The 19,359-nt window shown below is 36.5% G+C and overlaps 1 protein-coding gene and 1 pseudogene across 2 annotated transcripts in view; both read left to right on the top strand.

Annotated features, from left to right (window-relative positions):
• DHX29 (DExH-box helicase 29) overlaps positions 1-18,012 on the top strand; it is a 47,145-nt gene extending 29,133 nt beyond the window's left edge. Inside the window, exons 14-27 of one of the 2 annotated variants that reach the window (XR_015148763.1) lie at positions 892-1,032; positions 2,007-2,151; positions 2,279-2,396; positions 2,964-3,097; positions 4,749-4,837; positions 5,804-5,932; positions 6,022-6,097; positions 6,770-6,994; positions 8,405-8,541; positions 8,949-9,042; positions 12,670-12,972; positions 13,740-13,871; positions 15,422-15,518; positions 17,731-18,012. Coding sequence is in view for 1 of the 2 variants with exons in the window: in XM_086361709.1 (XP_086217835.1) it covers positions 892-1,032; positions 2,007-2,151; positions 2,279-2,396; positions 3,013-3,097; positions 4,749-4,837; positions 5,804-5,932; positions 6,022-6,097; positions 6,770-6,994; positions 8,405-8,541; positions 8,949-9,042; positions 12,670-12,972; positions 13,740-13,871; positions 15,422-15,518; positions 17,731-17,786 (1,827 nt within the window). In the remaining variant the exon portion in view is untranslated. The remainder of the gene's footprint in view (positions 1-891; positions 1,033-2,006; positions 2,152-2,278; positions 2,397-2,963; positions 3,098-4,748; positions 4,838-5,803; positions 5,933-6,021; positions 6,098-6,769; positions 6,995-8,404; positions 8,542-8,948; positions 9,043-12,669; positions 12,973-13,739; positions 13,872-15,421; positions 15,519-17,730) is intronic. The other variant, XM_086361709.1, reaches the window with a different exon arrangement.
• LOC147350364 (large ribosomal subunit protein eL34 pseudogene) lies at positions 14,611-15,244 on the top strand (annotated as a pseudogene).
• Positions 18,013-19,359: the final 1,347 nt, after the last annotated feature.

Genomic DNA, 19,359 nt, shown 5'->3' with positions numbered 1-19,359 from the left:
GCATGGGTAGACTGGAAGGATTGTGCTGAATGACATACCTCAGGTACACAGCATAAAACACAGTTCTATAGCAAAGCCAAATCTACATCCAGATTGGGGTCACTGCCTAACAATAAGGAACTGCTTTTCCACCATGTGGAAGTCGGATATGAGAGTTGGAGTATAAAGACGGCTGAGCGCTGAAGAATTGATGCTTTTGAACTATGGTGTTGGAGAAGACTCTTGAGAGTCCCTTGGAGTGCAAGGACATCCAACCAGTCCATCCTAAAGGAAATCAGTCCTGAATATTAATTGGAAGGACTGATGCTGAAGCTGAAATTCCAGCACTTTGTCCACCTGATGTGAAGAACTGACTCATTGGAAAAGACCCTGATGCTGGGTAAGACTGAAGGCGGGAGGAGAATGGGACAAACGAGGATGAGATGGTTGGATGGCATCACCGACTCGATGGACATGAGTTTGAGTAAGCTTCAGGAGTTGGTGATGGACAGGGAATTCTGGCGTACTGCAGTCTGTGGGGTCGCAAAGAGTTGGATGCAACTGAACTGAACTTTCCACCCATCCCTCAAATTGAGGGGGATTTGTCTTTGAAGCTTTCTTCTGTTCTCACTGTTTGCCCTTTTGGTTCAGCTGATAAACAATCTTTAAATTGATTTTCACATGTAAAAAATATACACCATAATGTACTTTGTCCTAGAACTGCTAGGGACAGATACACATCTATATCAGGCAAGTTCTTCATTCCCAAATAATGCAGAAAAAATTTTTTTTTCATAATATTCTAATTAGCATGTGGTAACATTCAGGAAGCTAGCAATCCCTTGTTCTCTTTAAGATGATATTTACTGAAATGAATTTGAGCTCACTGTTCATATGCCTTCATCTGTGCAGGTTTTTCATCTTGAAGATATAATAGAGGAAACAGGCTTTGTACTGGAGAAAGACTCAGAATATTGTCAGAAATTTCTGGAGGAGGAAGAAGAAATAACCATTAATGTTACAACCAAAGCAGGAGGAATAAAAAAGTATCAGGTAAGAAGAAAACATTTTAAAAGACATCTGATGATGATGTCCAAGGCACAAACTACCATAAGAGTTTTAAAGTCATGTGGCTGGCACAGTGCATTCAAATACATTTTGTTAGAGGAATAACAGATACGATTATGAGCAAATCTTGAAGATAATTTCTTTAATCTTTGTTTTATTGACTCTTTTACTGTTTTTACTTACTGTTTGGTTTATGATATTTGCTTTATCTCAACACCTTAAATTGGCTGGTGCAGGCCCAGAGTCTAGATCCCTGCCACTGATTTTTCTTAAGAGCCTTTGTGCTGGCATTAGCCATCCAGGGAAGCACAGTTCTTCATAGAGAGTTAGTTTAGTCTGAATGACATAATTTTAGGAATATCACAAAAGCTATGCTCCTGCATTTTGACCAGTGGTACTATTTACATGTTTTCACTGTATCTACAATATTTCATTCATCTAATGGACAAATTTAGTTAATCTTTTAATTAAGCAGATAAATCAAGGAAGCAAAAACTAAAATCTTCTTAAAACTGTAGAAACAGAGATTAGAAACAAAAGAAAGACGTCAAAAAATTAAAGGTAGTATTTCAAAGGAGATAGTTGGAACTCAGCAACCAAAGTAGAATCTAGAATGAGGTAGGTGTAAATTACTTAGTAAAGTTATCACGACCTCTTGGCCTGCTTTTCAGTTGCCACAGAACAGCGCAGCCATTATTCTGTTTTTCTTCATTTCTTTAAGTGTTTACATGCCAAGATTAAAAGTTTTGCTGTACTTCAGGGGGCTGGGAGAAATTAATAGGATAGAGATGAAATTTTATCATACTTTAATACTGTTAAAAATTGTATTCTTGCTATATTTTAATGAAATAATGGTGACAGAAAAATATAGATTTAAATAAACGCAAGTAGCTCGTTTTTTCCTTCTTTGTCTTTACTTCATATTTTTGTTCAGGTTTTTCCGATTATGTTTCTTTTAGGAATACATCCCAGTTCAGACTGGAACAAGTGCTGATTTAAATCCATTTTACCAAAAGTATAGCAGTCGCACACAGCATGCTATTCTCTACATGAATCCTCATAAAATCAACCTGGATCTCATTTTGGAACTTCTTACATATTTAGGTATGTACCTATTTCTAATGTGTCTCCATTTGTTTTGATAAAACTTTTCTACTAACTGGAGATGTTTTATTAATATTTTATATGCTGTTCCTTATTTTTGAATACTGTATCTTTCAAAAAATTTCAGACAGAAGTCCTCAGTTCAAAAATGTTGAAGGAGCAGTACTGATCTTTTTACCAGGCCTTGCTCATATTCAACAGTTGTATGATCTCTTATCAACTGACAGAAGATTTTTTTCAGAACGGTAACTACAGATCTTCATTATATTCCTGGTAGTTTTAAAATAGAGCAGTGTTTTGTACATTAAAATTCTTGATCAGAGCTTTCAAAGTCTTTTCACCTTTATTTAAAATTGTCCATGACAAAGCAATTCTTATTTTAACTTTCTGTTATAGCATTTTATCTACTAAAAATTTTAGGTACTTTTTCTACATTTGTTTTATTTTCTTAATATGATTTAGCAGAGGGAAACTTGTAGTTAAGAATAAGATGGTGACTCCCCTCCCCACCCCGTGGGACGGTGCAAAACCCCAACAGCACTGCAGCTTATCATCCACACAGACTGAGCTGGCTCTTTACTGTGTTTGTTTTCATATAGTTTATTACTGCTGTTATCATTATCACTTTGGCATCAGAATATATTTTTTAAAATTCTTTAAACCCTACATTCATATAATTCATATTAAATTTTTTCTCATCAATGAGTATATATATATTATTCTCAGAACTTTTGTGTGTGTTTAAAATTTTTCATAATAAAACATTTTTAAATTGCTTCCTATTTGCAAATAAATTTTGTTATTCTTTGCAGTGTCTTCTAAAGAGAAACTCTTGCTAAGAACTATGATTTTAACTTTCAGATATAAAGTGATAGCTCTGCATTCTATTCTTTCAACTCAAGATCAAGCTGCAGCATTCACACTTCCTCCTCAAGGAGTCAGGAAGGTAAAACTCAGTACATCAAATTTATATGTGATCCACCTGAGAACAGTTCATGAAAATGACTCCCTATCATCAAAGACAGTTATTAAGTGCCTTATACATGGCAGATTCCAGATGCTCTACAGTCTAATATCATCAAAAATGAACCCAATATTAAAATTCAATTTATATTTATATTATGTTAGGTGTTTATATTATGTGTTATCAATAACTTTAGAGGAGTGGTAGGAGAAGGCAATGGCACCCCACTCTAGTACTCTCGCCTGGAAAATCCCATGGATGGAGGAGCCTGGAAGGCTGCAGTCCATGGGGTCGCTGAGAGTCGGACACGACTGAGCGACTTCACTTTCACTTTTCACTTTCATGCATTGGAGAAGGAAATGGCAACCCACTCCAGTGTTCTTGCCTGGAGAATCCCAGGGACGGGGGAACCTGGTGGGCTGCCAGACGTCTTTGGGGTCGCACAGAGTCGGACACGACTGAAGCGACTTAGCAGCAGCAGCAGCAGTTTAAAAACATGGCATTATTGTTGCTTTTGAGAAGAAAAAGTCACTACTATTCCTTCAAGAAGAGAACACAAAGGATGTTTGATGTCAGAAGCTACTTAAATCCTGGGAGGATTCTTTTTTTTTGTTCTCTATAATCTATTCATCCCTGATCATTTTTGCAACACAGAGAACATTAGGTTAGGAAACAATCTTAAGGTATTTTCATTGTCTCCTGTCTTCAGGATTCTGAATGAAGAGATACTTGGAAAAAGTTTCTCAGATTCTTGTCCCGAAGCTGCTGCCATGTCTGTGGCCTTTGACAACCTACTCAGCCTTACTTTCTCATCTTTAAAAGGGGTTGAATTAAATTTATGATTTTCTAACTGTGCTCTGAAAAATCCAGGGGTTCATAGGTTATGCTCTGATCTGTAACATTTGGGCTTCTCTGAAAGATTTTGTCTGAAGAAAAGAATTCCACCACCTCTAAACACTTTGATCACCTAGGTCCTATCTAAGTCTTAATAATCTGGGTTCTCTTTCCTAGGATGAAGGATAAGAAAAGCAAGCATTCAGTATTGAGATAGAGTGATAACATAGTGAACTGACCTAGAGTTTCCTAAATGTTTCACCTCCAAAGACTCAACAGAAGAAAAAAACACACACACAAGAAGATGGGCTATTCAGCCATCACCATTAAGAACTTTTGAGCTAGAAAGGGACCTAAGAAATATATTTCTACCTCCTAATTTGAGACCAGAGAGGTAAAATGACTTGCCCAGGTCGCAAAGCTAATAAGTAGCAGAGCCGGGGCAACAACCCACCAGTTCTCCTTACTAAAGAAAGTATTCCCTAATAATTGTAAAGTTTCTGCTGAGCAGTCTCCATTCTCTGACCCACTTTCCCATTCTATGTGTATCATTTTTAAAATGACTGACTAGAATTAAGGGACTAAAAGTATTTCTGTTGGAAATACTTTAATAATTAATGAGGTGATAAAATTAATTAGAGCAAATTTAAGTTACACAGCAATAGCAATTAGATTGTGAATTTTTGTAAAGAATAATTGGAATTCACTTTTTAAAATGCATTGGCTAAACTAAAGAATTTTTAAGTGATGGCACATGGCTGAAAGTTGTTACCTAAATGTTTTGGCTTTGTGTTTTCAGATTGTTTTGGCAACAAATATTGCAGAGACAGGTATCACTATTCCAGATGTTGTATTTGTAATTGATACTGGAAGAACGAAAGAAAATAAGTAAGTTTGCATTTTCCTCCCAAATCAAAACATATTTAACCTGAAAAGAGCTTGGGACTCTTGAATTGTTAGGAGACATCACAGAACCATCCCAGTCAGTACATGTACTGCCAAAACAAGCACTAGATCTCAGAATCACATGGGGAACATCTCAAATGTCCTAATTCTGTCCAAAACAAAAGGTTTCAGAGAAGCTGTAGGGAAGTTTTAAATGTCTGAGAATAAACGTCAAAATTGATGTCATCGGTTTTCCCATAAGTAATATCAGTGTACTGCTACTGATAGGAAAGTGCTAAGAAAACGTTCAGACATAAATACTTATCAGTTAGTTTGTAAAATAAATTGTTTTACAAAAGCATTATTTGTGGGATTATAAAAAAGCATGGGTTTTAGAATCAGAGTTAGATTATAAATCTCTGATCTATAGTCTTGAGCAAGTAATATGACATCAGTTATAATTATCAGTATTCTCCTCATATGTAAGTGGGAAAATTAAAATTTCATAAATTGAAAGTACGTAGTACAGTAATTGGAGCATAGTAGATGACTTTAACTGTTAAATAACTTTAACAGAAAGATTATTGCTTTATAAATGTTTTGATGTTTATATTTAACAAATAAGGGAGATCATCTTTGTGGTCTATTCTAATCTATATACACTGTCCCTAATCTTAGAAAACTTTAGCAATATTTGGAAATGAGTATGACTGTCCAGTACAAAATATACTCCTGATTTTTTTTAACTGTACCTTTAGAGGAAGTGTTTTCAGGGTTGAACTGTATTTTGTGAAAGGTGCTTTGAATTGTGATGTTCACAGCAGAATTTCTCACTTTTTCAAAGAATTCTTATTGCATAATTAATAGGCATTCTAATCTTCAACTTTAGAATCAAATACTTCCCCTTTTGTTTTTAGATTTTGATTTAAGTCGGTTATCTACATATTATCTCCTAAAACATTTTTCTAGGTACCATGAGAGCAGTCAGATGAGTTCTTTGGTTGAGACATTTGTCAGCAAAGCCAGTGCTCTGCAGCGCCAGGGGAGAGCTGGGCGGGTCAGAGATGGCTTCTGTTTCCGCATGTATACAAGAGAAAGGTACGGCATAGCCTGGAGATTAAAAACACACAAACCAGCGTGGCATTTCTGATAATATGTGTTTAGGATTATATTACCTTATTTTTCAGATTTGAAGGCTTTATGGACTATTCTGTCCCTGAAATCTTGCGTGTGCCTTTGGAGGAATTATGTCTTCATATTATGGTAATCCCAAGGGAATTTAGATGAACTTTTGTTCTCCACCCCTTTCTAAGAAAAAAGAAAAAGAAGACCTAAATTTATCTTACCTTCTGTTGCACTAGATTTTCAAGTATTTTATTTACTCTGCTCTAAGAAATTCCCCCTTCCCCCATATTTTGTAAGTAACTCACTGTGCTTTAAATCTGCCATAGGCACTCATACTTTAAGAAATTAAAATACAGACTCATAGCCCAGAACCTGGTTCTCAACTGGGGATAATATTGCTTACCAGGGAAAGCCTGGAATGTCAGGAGACATTTTTAGTTGTCAGAACTGAGGGGAGAGGGAGACCATGCTATGGACATCTAGTGGGTCAAGACCAGGGATGCTGCTGAACACTCTACAGTGAACAGCACAGTCCCCTAAAACAAAGAATTATCTGGGCCCACTAACAACAGAGCTGGTCTTGAAAAGTCCTGAACTAGACCAAAGGCTTCCTGGTATGAAAGATCTAAAATATCCTTCAGTTCTTAGATTTTTTGGTTCTATAAAAATCAGGAATGAAGAAACTAAAAATATGCAACTGGAAAAATCTCCTCTTTGCTTAAAATTTTACTTATTTTTAGTTCCAGTTTGACCATCTTTTTTAAAATTTTTTCTGATCACATCCAAATTTATCACTTTTTCAATCTGCAGAAATGCAATCTTGGTTCTCCTGAAGATTTCCTCTCCAAAGCTTTAGATCCTCCTCAGCTTCAAGTAATCAGCAATGCAATGAATTTACTCCGAAAAATTGGAGCTTGTGAACTAAACGAGCCTAAACTGACCCCACTGGGCCAGCACCTTGCAGCTCTGCCTGTGAATGTCAAGATTGGCAAGATGCTTATTTTTGGCGCCATTTTTGGCTGCCTGGATCCAGTGGTAAGACAAGCAACACTGCTGCTTCTTCACTGTAAATATCATTTTGCTTGGGGAGGTATTAAGTTGGGAAAAAATTTTTAACTAAATAGAGTGTCTATACTAACATTACAGAGAAGGCAATGGCACCCTACTCCAGTACTCTTGCCTGGACAATCCCATGGACGGAGGAGCCTGGTAGGCTGCAGTCCATGGGGATGTGAAGGGTCGGGCACAACTGAGCGACTTCCCTTTCACTTTTCACTTTCATGCATTGGAGAAGGACATGGCAACCCACTCCAGTGTTCTTGCCTGGAGAATCCCAGGGACGGAGAAGCCTGGTGGGCTGCCATCTATGGGGTCACTCAGAGTCGGACACGACTGAAGCAACTTAGCAGCAGCAGCAGCATACTAACATTAAAGCCAGAAAATCTGAATGCTTAATAAAAATTTTTGAATATTTAACTTTTTATATTTATATACAAGAAAGTATCTTCACCCATATACTCTTGTGTATTGTGGGTATTATTTTGTAAAAGGGTTTTGGCTTGTAGACTTCTGCTATCAAACATCCCACTTGAAATATTTACTTAATTCTTTGTGTGTGTGTGTGTGCGTATATATATATATAGTAGATGATTCATACTGTAGATGGATTCATTGACAGTTTTGAACTCCACACTTTAGAATCAAAACTTCCTTCCCTTTTTCTGGGTTTTCTCTGAGCTAGCAATTACCAGCAATTCTGTTTTCTCAAATTATCTCAGAATTAACAAACTTTTTGCCTCTCTCTGAATCTCTTGCCTGCTTTGCCATTCCAACTTTATCAAGTTGTAGCCTTTTCTGGGACTACAAATAAGGCTGTTTGAAATCAAAATGGAGAGAGTATAACTTACTCTAGTCTTTTTTTTTTCCCCTAGTATCAGAAATATATACCAGAATTGTGTTGAGTCCAAGAAATATCTACTGCCATGATAGTTGATCTGAAAAGCTGCAGCAACAACAAATGGGTTGATATATAGTCCAGATTATTTAAGAATTTAATATTTAAGGAGCACTGTAGGCAATGGAAATTCAGACTCAGAGTCAAGATCTCTGGTCTGTGATTAAGGAATTTCTTTTAACTGTGTGACAGACTATCAGTCTCTTGCACAAATACTCATTTTTTAAAATCCTGATTCTGTTGCTATTACTTCCCTGTCTCACAAAGATAATATAAAAGTAAATGATAGATTTTTTAAATTCCATAAAATGAAACTAAAAGTAACTAACTAAAACGAAAATGCTAGCTATTATTAGAACACAGTAAATTCAAAAGAAGAAGCATGCAACTTGAAAGTGCAGTTGTTTTATGATTTGCTTTCTATTACAATACAAATCAGCTTTCAGTGTGTATCTCTTTAAGGTTAAATTTTTTTGTTTATTTATGGGCAGGCAACATTAGCTGCAGTTATGACAGAGAAGTCTCCTTTTATCACACCAATTGGTCGAAAAGATGAAGCAGATCTTGCAAAATCAGCCTTGGCCATGGCAGATTCAGATCATCTGACGATCTACAATGCATACCTGGGGTAAAGAAATAATCTGGGTTTTGTCAGTAGGTCAAACCTGGGGGTATTAACTATTTAAAAAATTTATCTTTGACTTTTATTAAAAAGATACATTTAAGGTTTAAATTTAGTATTAGTTACTTCATCTGTCAGGTATAATTATTTTAGAGATTTGTATTTTTATGATCCTAAACTTTAAGAACAATGTACTTTGTATTACTATGTGTATATTACCTTATATTTGAAGTTATTAATTTACTGTTATACATAAGCAAAAAATACCTGTATTGTAGTTGAAATTGGCTAGCTCTTAAAACAGGCAAGGCCCTTCCTCATTTTACATGATTATAATATAATTAAAGCTATGGTTAGTACCTCTGAAAGTGAGAGTTTGGAAACATTAAACTTTGGTCATTTTTCTTACATAGATGGAAAAAAGCACGGCAGGAAGGAGGCTATCGTTCTGAAATAGCATATTGCCGGAAGAACTTTCTTAATAGAACATCACTGTTAACCCTAGAGGTAAGTCTTAATGCAACTGTCTTAATTTAGGGTCATATGGTGGACCAGTGGGATTATGTTGGGAAAAGAAATGCCTAGGATAGTGCTTGACACATAGTAAGTGTTTAATAAACATTTGCTAAATTAATGAATTTGTGATTTTTTTGTTTTGTTTACCACAACAGGTAACCTGTATTACATGGTTATTCAAATAGTATTTAACAGGGACTTCCTTGGCTGTTCAGTGGTTAAAACTTTGCTTCCAAAATAGTGTTTAACAATCATATTATATTCAGGAAGTGGTCAAAGATGCAATATGATTTCATAGAAATAACTAGTTTGGGAATTAGGATAGTTGTCTATTCAACAGCTCAAGCTTGGAGAAGGTTAATTTAGTCTCAGTTTCTCATTTTAAAAAAAGAAATTGAATTGGGGATATGCTACAGTTTTTCTCAGCTCTGAAAATCAGTTGTTACTTTGAATTATCATGGAAATTTTCAACTATACATAAACGTGACAATAGTATAGTGAACTCCTGTGTACTTACTTCACACTTCATAGTTATCAACATGTGCTCAGTCTTGTTTTACTTATACTCCCCTTAATCCACTCTCTGCCCTCTAGATGATCTTGAAGCAAATCCCAGATGTCAGGTTATTATATATCTCTGAAGTATAGGACTTGTTTTTTTCTTTAGCATTATCATGCCTTGAAAAATAATTCCTTTATATCGTCAACTATACAGTGTGTAAATATCCCTGATTTTTCATATTTTTTTTTTTTACAGCTAGTTCAAATCATGATCCACACAAGGTCCACATGTTAAAATCGGTTGATATGTCTCAAGTGTAGTACAGCATTTAAAGGGAAATGGTGTTTAGGGCAGACGTGCTATAAAAGCATTCAGAAAATAAACTTAACCTCTCACATAATTCCCCTATTCTATGCTCATATTTTAAAAGGTTGTCTGGCTTGGGTTCAAGATATGGAGAGATAAGCAACGCTCCTTTGTCTGCACTCCACTTCCTCCAGACCTTCAAGTTGCCCCCCACTCCCTTCCTTCTATCAGCCTTGTCTTCACCTCCCCTAGGCTACAGGGTTTTCAGTTCTTTACCAGTCTGGTGGTATTACAGCAACTGTCTGTCTGATTTTTCTTCTCCTGGAATTGAAGTCCCTTAAGTCCCAAACCAGAAAACTCAAGGAAATCCTAAATGTAAACTTCATCTTTTAATCACTTGTATCCTGTCTACTTTAAAAATGCTCATCCTTGCGAGACAGCAAAAGAGACACAGATATAAAGAACAGACTTTTGGACTCTGTGGGAGAAGGCAAGGGTGGGATGATTTGAGAGAATAGCATTGAAACATGTATATTATCATATGTGAAATAGATCGCCAGTCCAGGCTTGATGCATGAGACAGGGCGCTCAGGGCTGGTACACCAGGATGACCCTTAGGGATGGGATGGGGAGGGAGGTAGGAGGGAGGGTCAGGATGGGGAACACATGTACACCCATGGCTGATTCATGTGAATATATGGCAAAAACCACCACAATATTGTAAAGTAATTCAGTTCAGTTCAGTTCAGTCGCTCAGTCGTGTCTGACTCTTTGCGACCCCATGAACTGCAGCACTGCGGCACCCCAGGCCTCCCTGTCCATCACCAACTCCCGGAGTCCACCCAAATCCATGTAAAGTAATTAGCCTCCAATTTTTAAAAAAAGGCAAAAAAATAAAATTGGATTTAAAAAAAAAAATACTCATCCTCCCTGTGGTATTTTAGCTGATTGGCATTACTAAAGGTAGAAAAAGATTTTAAGCAACAAGTTTAGATGGTTGCCATTAATAAACATGGTCAGAGTTCTTCAGGAAATTGTTTCCCAGAGACAAGTGAAGAAGGTTCTCGCAGTCTAGGATCAGAGTCCTCTGTAGTTCTTCCTCAGTGTCTCTATGAGCCCATCCTTATTGAGTAAAACTATTGAAAGCAGAGCTACTGTTAAAGTAGATATACTGAATGAAAATGCATTCAGGCACATTTTTATTGCTTTCACTTATTAGACATTCGTATGTTAATTGAAGTATGGTTGATTTATAATATAATAGGCATACAGCACAGTGATTCAATAATTTTCTAGATTATACTCCATTAGAAGTGATTGTAAAATACTGACTATAGTTCCTGTGATGTACAATATATCCTAGTTGCCTGTCTGTCTTATACAGACTGGTGTGTGCCGCTTAATTCCATATCCCTGTCTTGCTCCGCCCCCTTTGCCTTCCTCCAGTGGTGCCACTTGTTTGTTCTATCTGTGCGGCCGTTTCTGTTTTGCTGTATGCGTTTGTTTATTTCAGGTCCCACAGTTCAGTGATAGCACACAGTGTTTGTCTTTCTCTGCCTCACTTCACTAGCATACTGTCAGTCCATCACCGTTGCTGCAAGTGGCAGGTTTTTTTTTCATTTTTACTAAAGTTTTATTATATATTTACGGAACTTGAGGAATAGTAATATATTAAAACATTTCTTCAAAGTATTGGCTGTGTTAAACTGAAAATAAACTGATACGTTAATGAAATGCCTAAAGAGTTGGCTAAACTAATAAAGTATTATTTATTCAAAGAATAATGCACAAGGACTTCCCTGGCAGTCCAGTGGTCGGCATTCTGTGCTTCCAATGCAGGGTCATGGATTTGATCCCTGGTCAGGGAACTAAGATCCCACATTCCATGAGATGTGGCCAAAAAAATATTAAAAAAAAAAACAAAACAAGAACGCACAGAGATATATACTTCATGCTGCTGGTTTTACTTAGTAATATGATGGATTAGGAAAATATTTGACAAATGTTAATATAATAAGGTTAGAAATGAAACATTTTAGCATGCCAAATTCCGCAAGTTTTTTTTAATTGGCATGTAGTTGGTTTATAATATTAATTTCAGGTATATACATAGTGATTCACAAATTTTAAAGATGATAGTCCATTATGGTTAACTGCAGAATATTGGGTTTTATTGGGTATATTCCATGTGCTGGCAACATGTCCTTGTAACTTAATTATTTTACACATAGTAGATTGTACCTCTCAGCCACCTATCCCTACCTTGCCCCTCGCTCCTTCCCTCTCCCTACTGGTGGCCACTAATGTGTTCTCTATGTTTGTGTTTCTTTTTTGTGTTATATTCACTAATTTTATTTTTTTTAGAGTCCACATATAAGTGATAACATATAGTATTTTTCTTTGTCTGTCTGACTTATTTCACTTAGCATAATGCCCTCCAGGTCCATCTACTTTGTAGCAAAAGGCAAAAATTCATTCTTTTTGTGCTGAATAATATCCCATTGTGTGTGTGTGTGTGTATTATCATCTTTCTCCATTTGTCTGTTGATGGACATTTGGGTTTCTTTCATGTCTTGGCTATTTTGTAAACATCTATGAACATTGGAGTTCATGTATCTTTTTGAATTAGTGTTTTCATTTTTTTCTGGATATATGCCCGGGATTGAGATTGCTAGATCATGTGGTAATTCTCTTTTTAGCTTTTTGGAATCCTGTCCATTTTGATAGGAAACAGTAATATAAAGTACAAGGTTGTTTGGCACCTTCTTTAACTGATTATGATCGTGTCTCTTTTTAACAAACCAATCTAGGATGTAAAGCAGGAGTTAATCAAGTTGGTTAAAGCAGCAGGATTTTTATCATCTACAACTTCTAATACCTTCGAAGGAAACAGAGCCACACAGACCCTTTCCTTCCAAGAAATTGCCCTTCTTAAAGCTGTACTTACTGCTGGACTGTATGACAATGTGGGAAAGATAATCTACACAAAATCAGTTGATATTACAGAAAAATTGGCTTGCATTGTGGAGACAGCCCAAGGCAAAGCACAAGTACATCCATCCTCAGTTAATCGAGATTTGCAGATTTATGGATGGCTTTTATACCAGGAGAAGGTAAAGTGCTCATTCTTAAATTCCAGTATTCGGGACATTATTCTAGAAGTCAGTCATAACAAATTTGGATGCCTACCAAATAGTATATTTGGTTCTTAAACTGAGTTGTTCATGTTTGTTCATATTTGAAATCAAGATGTTCATGGTTTCTCAACAAAAATATAAACATGTCTTTTTTCTACATCTCCAAATAAGGGGGATATGGAATGGGATAGAACTAAACGTGATGTTACAGCAGTCTGAGACACAATGCAACCTAAGATGACTTAATAGCAAATATTTGTAGATTAAAACAGTCAACCTTTTGAATCATAGCTCATTAAATTAATAAAGATCCATAATTTCAAGCACTGGCTTGAGTAAATCCCAGCTGTCAGCAAACTTAAATATGTAAAACATGACAAATTCCTGACTAATGGTCATTGCTAAACCTTGCTGTAGAAACCAGGCACTTTGAAACTTAATCATAATTTTTATCTTTCCACTAATTATTTAACAGTATTAGCATAACACTACTTTTTCATACTTTATGTTCAAGGTATACAATTCAGCCTTACAATTAATGTTGGAAATCCTTTTAATAGTATAAATACACAGGTGGTGACTGTGATTATTATAAAAGAGATTGTGCAACATAATGTAGACATGTAGCTTTATAAAACAATTTAAAATAGTAGCAAATTATAGAAAAATGCTTACATGAAACAGAAAATGAATTTTTTATTTTTTTAGGCTATGAAGTGTCTTTTTTTTTTTTTTTAATACAGATACGATATGCCCGAGTGTATTTGAGGGAAACTACCCTAATAACCCCTTTTCCAGTTTTACTTTTTGGTGGTGATATAGAAGTTCAGCATCGGGAACGCCTTATCTCTGTTGATGGCTGGATCTATTTTCAGGTACATGCTACAACTGATCTTAAAATTTTACTGCCAATACCATTGAGATAGATTTTTTTTTTCTTTTTTTTTTTTTTATTGGAGTTTGCATAATTTCTTCCTATGGTTTGACTTAAATAGAAGACATCCATATTTTATCTTGCCTGTATGGTTTTAAACCTGCTTAATTTTAAAATCAAACTATATTCCTAATTGCATATTGCATTTATTGTCAGTAATAATGATTTGCCATGTGGTGGACTTCAGTAGTTAATTTTACATGGATCATCCTAATTTAATACCCTAACAACCTTGTTAGATGATTTCTTTCTATTGACGAGGCACTTAAGCTGAGTTAGAGTTAAATAGCTTACATGGATTGTTAATGGTAGAGCAAGGTTTAAACCTAGAACTATATGATCCTCAGACTTGTGCTCCTTCTGCTATATCATGCCACCTATAAAAAGACACAAATTCATTTAATTCATACTGTTAAAATTCTCCTCTGGAAAAATTAGACCAACCAGTGTGCTACCAACAATAAGTTTATGTCTCTATAACTTATCAACATTGACCACTTTAAGCAAATCTAATACATTCTGCTCTGATATACCATGATAGCTGTTTGTCTAAGACTGGAGATGTAAATTTTAAATGCAGTTTAAAAAATATGTGCACTTCTCACAAAGAGGGGGAGATGGTGATAGTGTTCTATAACTGGATTGTGGTGATGGCTGTACAACTCTATAAGTTCATTAAAAATCATTGAGTTGTACACAGTAAATTTTTATGATCTATAAATTATTCCTTAGTAAAGCTATTTTAAAAATTACATTTTAAAACCTGTAGTCCTCTTTCTTCCTCTTCCGGGGACGATATCTAGAGGTATTCAGGATGGTCCAGTGTCTGACCTACCGTCGGAGGCCGTCCTACAATACAGCCTCTAACAAAACCAGGCTGTCCCAAATCCCTGGTAATGGCATTGTTTGCCTTTATACCGAGAAGGTTGGGAAAGCACCAGAATCCACATGTGGGCTGTGCCCAGGCCGATTTCAAGGAGTTCATGCTGTGAGACCTGAAGTTCTTAGGAGGTTGTCTAAAATGAAAAAACACAATCAGCTGGGCCTATGATGGTTCTATATGTGCTAAATGTGTCCACGACAGGATAAGCATGCTTTCCTTATCGAGGAGCAGAAGATCATTGTGAAATTGTTGAAAGTACAAGCACAGAGTCAGAAAGCTAATTAAAAAATGAAGCATTTTTGAGCAATAAAATCAAAAAGCACAAAAACGAAACTGTAGTCTTCACTCCCATAGAGTTGATACAAGAGAAGAAAACAATTGCAAAATGGTTGCTATACTCTGGAAAGAGGTATCAAGTTTATGGGTACTTATAAGGAAATTGAAGTTTATGTCTCTTAGCTGCAGAAGGTAATTTATTTTTCCCATAACATTTTATATTTAAGTCAATATGTGTTAAAGCACATTGTAAGGCATATATGCTTACCTTGATTTTTTCTAAACGCATTCACACTCCTGGGATTAATGTTCAATTTGTCATCTCTCAACAGGCACCTGTTAAGATAGCTGTCATTTTCAAGCAGCTACGAGTTCTCATTGATTCTGTTTTAAGAAAAAAACTTGAAAACCCTAAGATGTCTCTTGAAAGTAAGTGTCTGACTCTAAGAAAGAGAAACTTTCTCTGAGGTTCTCAATATGTTTTCTCTACCAGTCTCCCAAATGTAGAGCTGTTAGTCTGTAATCCTTCAACAGAAATCTGCAGGGGACACCTGAGTTGCCACTTAGTCTGGTATGTGCTTTGCTGTGCTTAGTCACTCAGTCGTGTCTGACTCTCTGCAACCCCGTAGACTGTAACCCACCAGGTTGCTCTGTCCATGGGGATTCTCCAGGCAAGAACATTGGAGTGGGTTGCCATGCCCTCCTCCAGGGTAGTCTGGTATAGTGTTTCCCAGACTTGCCAAATCATCAGAGTTATCCTGGCAGCTGTTAAATATATATAAATATGGTCCAAAGACCTACCTCAGGCATACTGAATCTCCTCTATGGGAGAAGCCTATGGCCATATTGCTGTTTTATAATCCTTTCATCTGTAACACTTCCCCTGTACTACCATCCCCATTTTTAAATGCAATTATTTTTAATAAACTAGGTTGTTTTTCTGGTAGAATTTCTTACATTTAGGATTTGGGCAGTTGCATCTTCATGCTTTGATTTAATGTTTCTCTGTTCCCTATATTTTCTGCAAACATGGGTTTGATCCCTCGGTCGGGAAGATCCCCTGGAGAAGGGCATGGCAGCCCCCTTCAGTCTTCTTGCCTGGAAAATTCCATGGACAGAGGAGCTTAGTGGGCTACAGTCCATGGGGTCATAAAGAGTTGGACATGACTGAGCAACTCACATACATACACATTCTCTATATTTCCTGAAAACTAGTAGTATACCTAATGACTTGATTAGAATCTGGTTTTTAGGAAAAGAATATTTTTTGGTTGGTGCTATATCCTTCCCATTTCATCACATCAGTTTCATTTTCTTGTTTTTAATGATAAGAATTGATCAATTTGTTCAATGTGATTATATTTAACAAATATCCCAATTAATTCTAGTAGGTAGGCAAGTTGGGGAGCTGCTGGTCTAGTGCTACTGCCCTGAAGTCTCACACTTTATTAATTTCCATAACGGAAGGTGAATGAATAAGCATTTAACTGTGTTAGTTTTCCTGTACTGCTGGAAACTTAAATCAGGTCTTGACATATTAAGAGAAGTGGGCTCTTCCCTTGAGGAACTCTGTGCACTACAAAACAGCCTAAAACAACAACAACAAAAAATACATTATATTAAGGACAGGTTGAACCTCAACTTTTAAATAAAGAAAAATCAATTTTAAAATGCTTTCAATGTTTATCTTTGCCATAACAGGAAAAGTGGAACCTGCCCTCTGATGAGGCATGTATTTTTGACTTCAGGGAGGATGAAGTACATTAGTGTCCTCTCTTTCTGGACTTTAGAGTAAAAGAAGTTGGGATCTAAGGGACACCAAGCTTTTGAAAAAGAAATAACTGAAGTTGCTCTTGTATTTTCTACTATACTGTTCCTCAGACTGAAAATCATAGTTCTGTCTAGACCTGTCCTGTTCGCCTTGCAGCCAGTGAACTTTCTTCCCTCACTCCTTTTTATTTAACGCCACTATAGCCTCCAAGAGCCTGAGTGTCAGCCCATGGGCCCAGTTATCAGACTTCTCCATTGCAGTCATTGAAACGTAGACCATTTTCTTATTGAAGTGTCTAGTAAGATAAGAATTTCAGTCTTGGAGTCCTGATAATTACAACTATTCAGAAAGTAGTTATGAAGTCACAATATCAGACCAACTGATTAAAAGCAGAGGCAGCTGTGAAAACCTCTAACAAATAACGTAGCCCCTGTTTAGTCTGTTTGTCCAATTAATTGGTGTTTGATTCCTTTGTTATGTAGAGCGGTCTATCACTTTGCCATCCACACTTCTCCTAGCGCACTTCCCTGGTAAATTTTTTGTTTCCTTTGAACTATACATGGAAAAACAGATAAACAGTGCTTTATTCCTTGCCCATACTGTTGGCATCCCGGCTAATTCTGAAGTGCATGGATGAGTCAAAAAGTAGACTTGAACTAGGTGAAAAAGTTAGGAAATATACTGTCTGAATAGAATTTTTAAGAAATAATAGAGGCATCTCTAGTTTTATAAGTGAATATTGCTGGTGTTAACTCTGTATTCTAATTTAAAAGAATCTTTTAATGAAGTATACCTGTGGTTTACATGTGTATACACTGAAAAATTAGTCAGTGATGAATTTATTCATTGGTTTTTTCTTCTTCCATCCAGATGACAAGATTCTCCAGATCATTACTGAATTGATAAAAACAGAGAATAATAATTGAAACTGCAATTCATGATCCACTGCTTTGAAGAGAGTCATGAAATTATGTGAAAATGGACCATCCCATTAAGTATTTCAGTACTTAAATGTTGGTACTAGTCATATAATGTAAAGGTGGTGGAAAAAAGCACATACTTTAAACATGTGTAATTTTCTAATTTCTTTTTAATGATAGCTATTCTCAGTGTATTTGCCACTACATTTACAATAAATTCTTTGGTATCATCCATGTAGTATTCATCATCATGTGCCTTACGGGCAAAGCCTGTGTCTGTAGTATCGTAACCTACTACTGTGATTCCCTGTGGACCCACCTCATCCTCTGATCAGTCCTTGATGTCTAGAGAGTTCAAACCTTGAGGAGGAAAAGGTCTAAAGGTCTTTCTCCCAGAGGAGAAAATGAGCTCCAAAACCAGTGGTAATTAAATTTTCACAAAAACATACAACTTGAGTTGTTTAATACTTGATAGGAAAAGTCAAAATCTAAATAAGGTATACATTATTAATAGATGCCATCTGTATCAGTAGCATTCACTAAAGCACAGACAGAGTACTGTAGGAGGATAGGCAGCAATGGATAATGCTACAGTCAACACAGGTGACACCATTTGCACCATTTTCCTCAGTCATAAGCTTTGATATCACTGCTCTTGAATCTTTTTTGTACCAATAGAATTGATAAGGTCAGTAACTTTAAGACACTAAAGCATACTTAGATATTTTTCAGTGGTTTTCTTTGTTTCACTTACGATTTTTGAAACTCCGTCTTGATTATGTTGAGGAATTTTCCATTTTCTGTCAAGATTGTTTCAGATCAGTTCAGTTCAGTCACTCAGTTGTGTCCGACTCCTTGCGACCCCATGAATCACAGCACGCCAGGCCTCCCTGTCCATCACCAACTCCTGGACTTCACTCAAACTCATGTCCATCGAGTCAGTGATGTCATCCAGCCATCTCATCCTCTGTCGTCCCCTTCTCCTGCCCCCAATCCCTCCCAGCATTGGGGTCTTTTCCACTCAGTCAACTCTTCGCATGAGGTGGCCAAAGTATTGGAGTTTCAGCTTCAGCATCAGTCCTTCCAATGAACACCCAGGACTAATCTCCTTTAGAATGGACTGATTGGATCTCCTCGCAGTCCAAGGGACTCTTAAGAGTCTTCTCCAACACCACAGTTCAAAAGCATGAATTCTTTGGCACTCAGCCTTCTTCACAGTCCAACTCTCACATCCATACATGACCACAGGAAAAACCATAGCCTTGACTAGATGAACCTTTGTTGGCAAAGTAATGTCTCTGCTTTTCAATATGCTATCTAGGTTGGTCATAACTTTCCTTCCAAGGAGTAAGCGTCTTTTAATTTCATGGCTGCAGTCACCATCTGCAGTCATTTTGGAGCCCCAAAAAATAGTCTGACACCGTTTCCACTGTTTCCCCATCTATTTCCCATGAAGTGATGGGACCAGATGCCATGATCTTCATTTTCTGAATGTTGAGCTTTAAGCCAACTTTTTCGCTCTCCTCTTTCACTTTCCTCAAGAGGCTTTTTAGTTCCTCTTCACTTTCTGCCATAAGGG

This window comes from Bos grunniens, chromosome 20, assembly GCF_055505025.1.
Source record: "Bos grunniens cultivar Pamir isolate PY7600 chromosome 20, Bosgru_T2T1.0, whole genome shotgun sequence".
NCBI lineage: Eukaryota > Metazoa > Chordata > Mammalia > Artiodactyla > Bovidae > Bos > Bos grunniens.
This window is presented reverse-complemented; position numbering and strand designations above follow the sequence as displayed.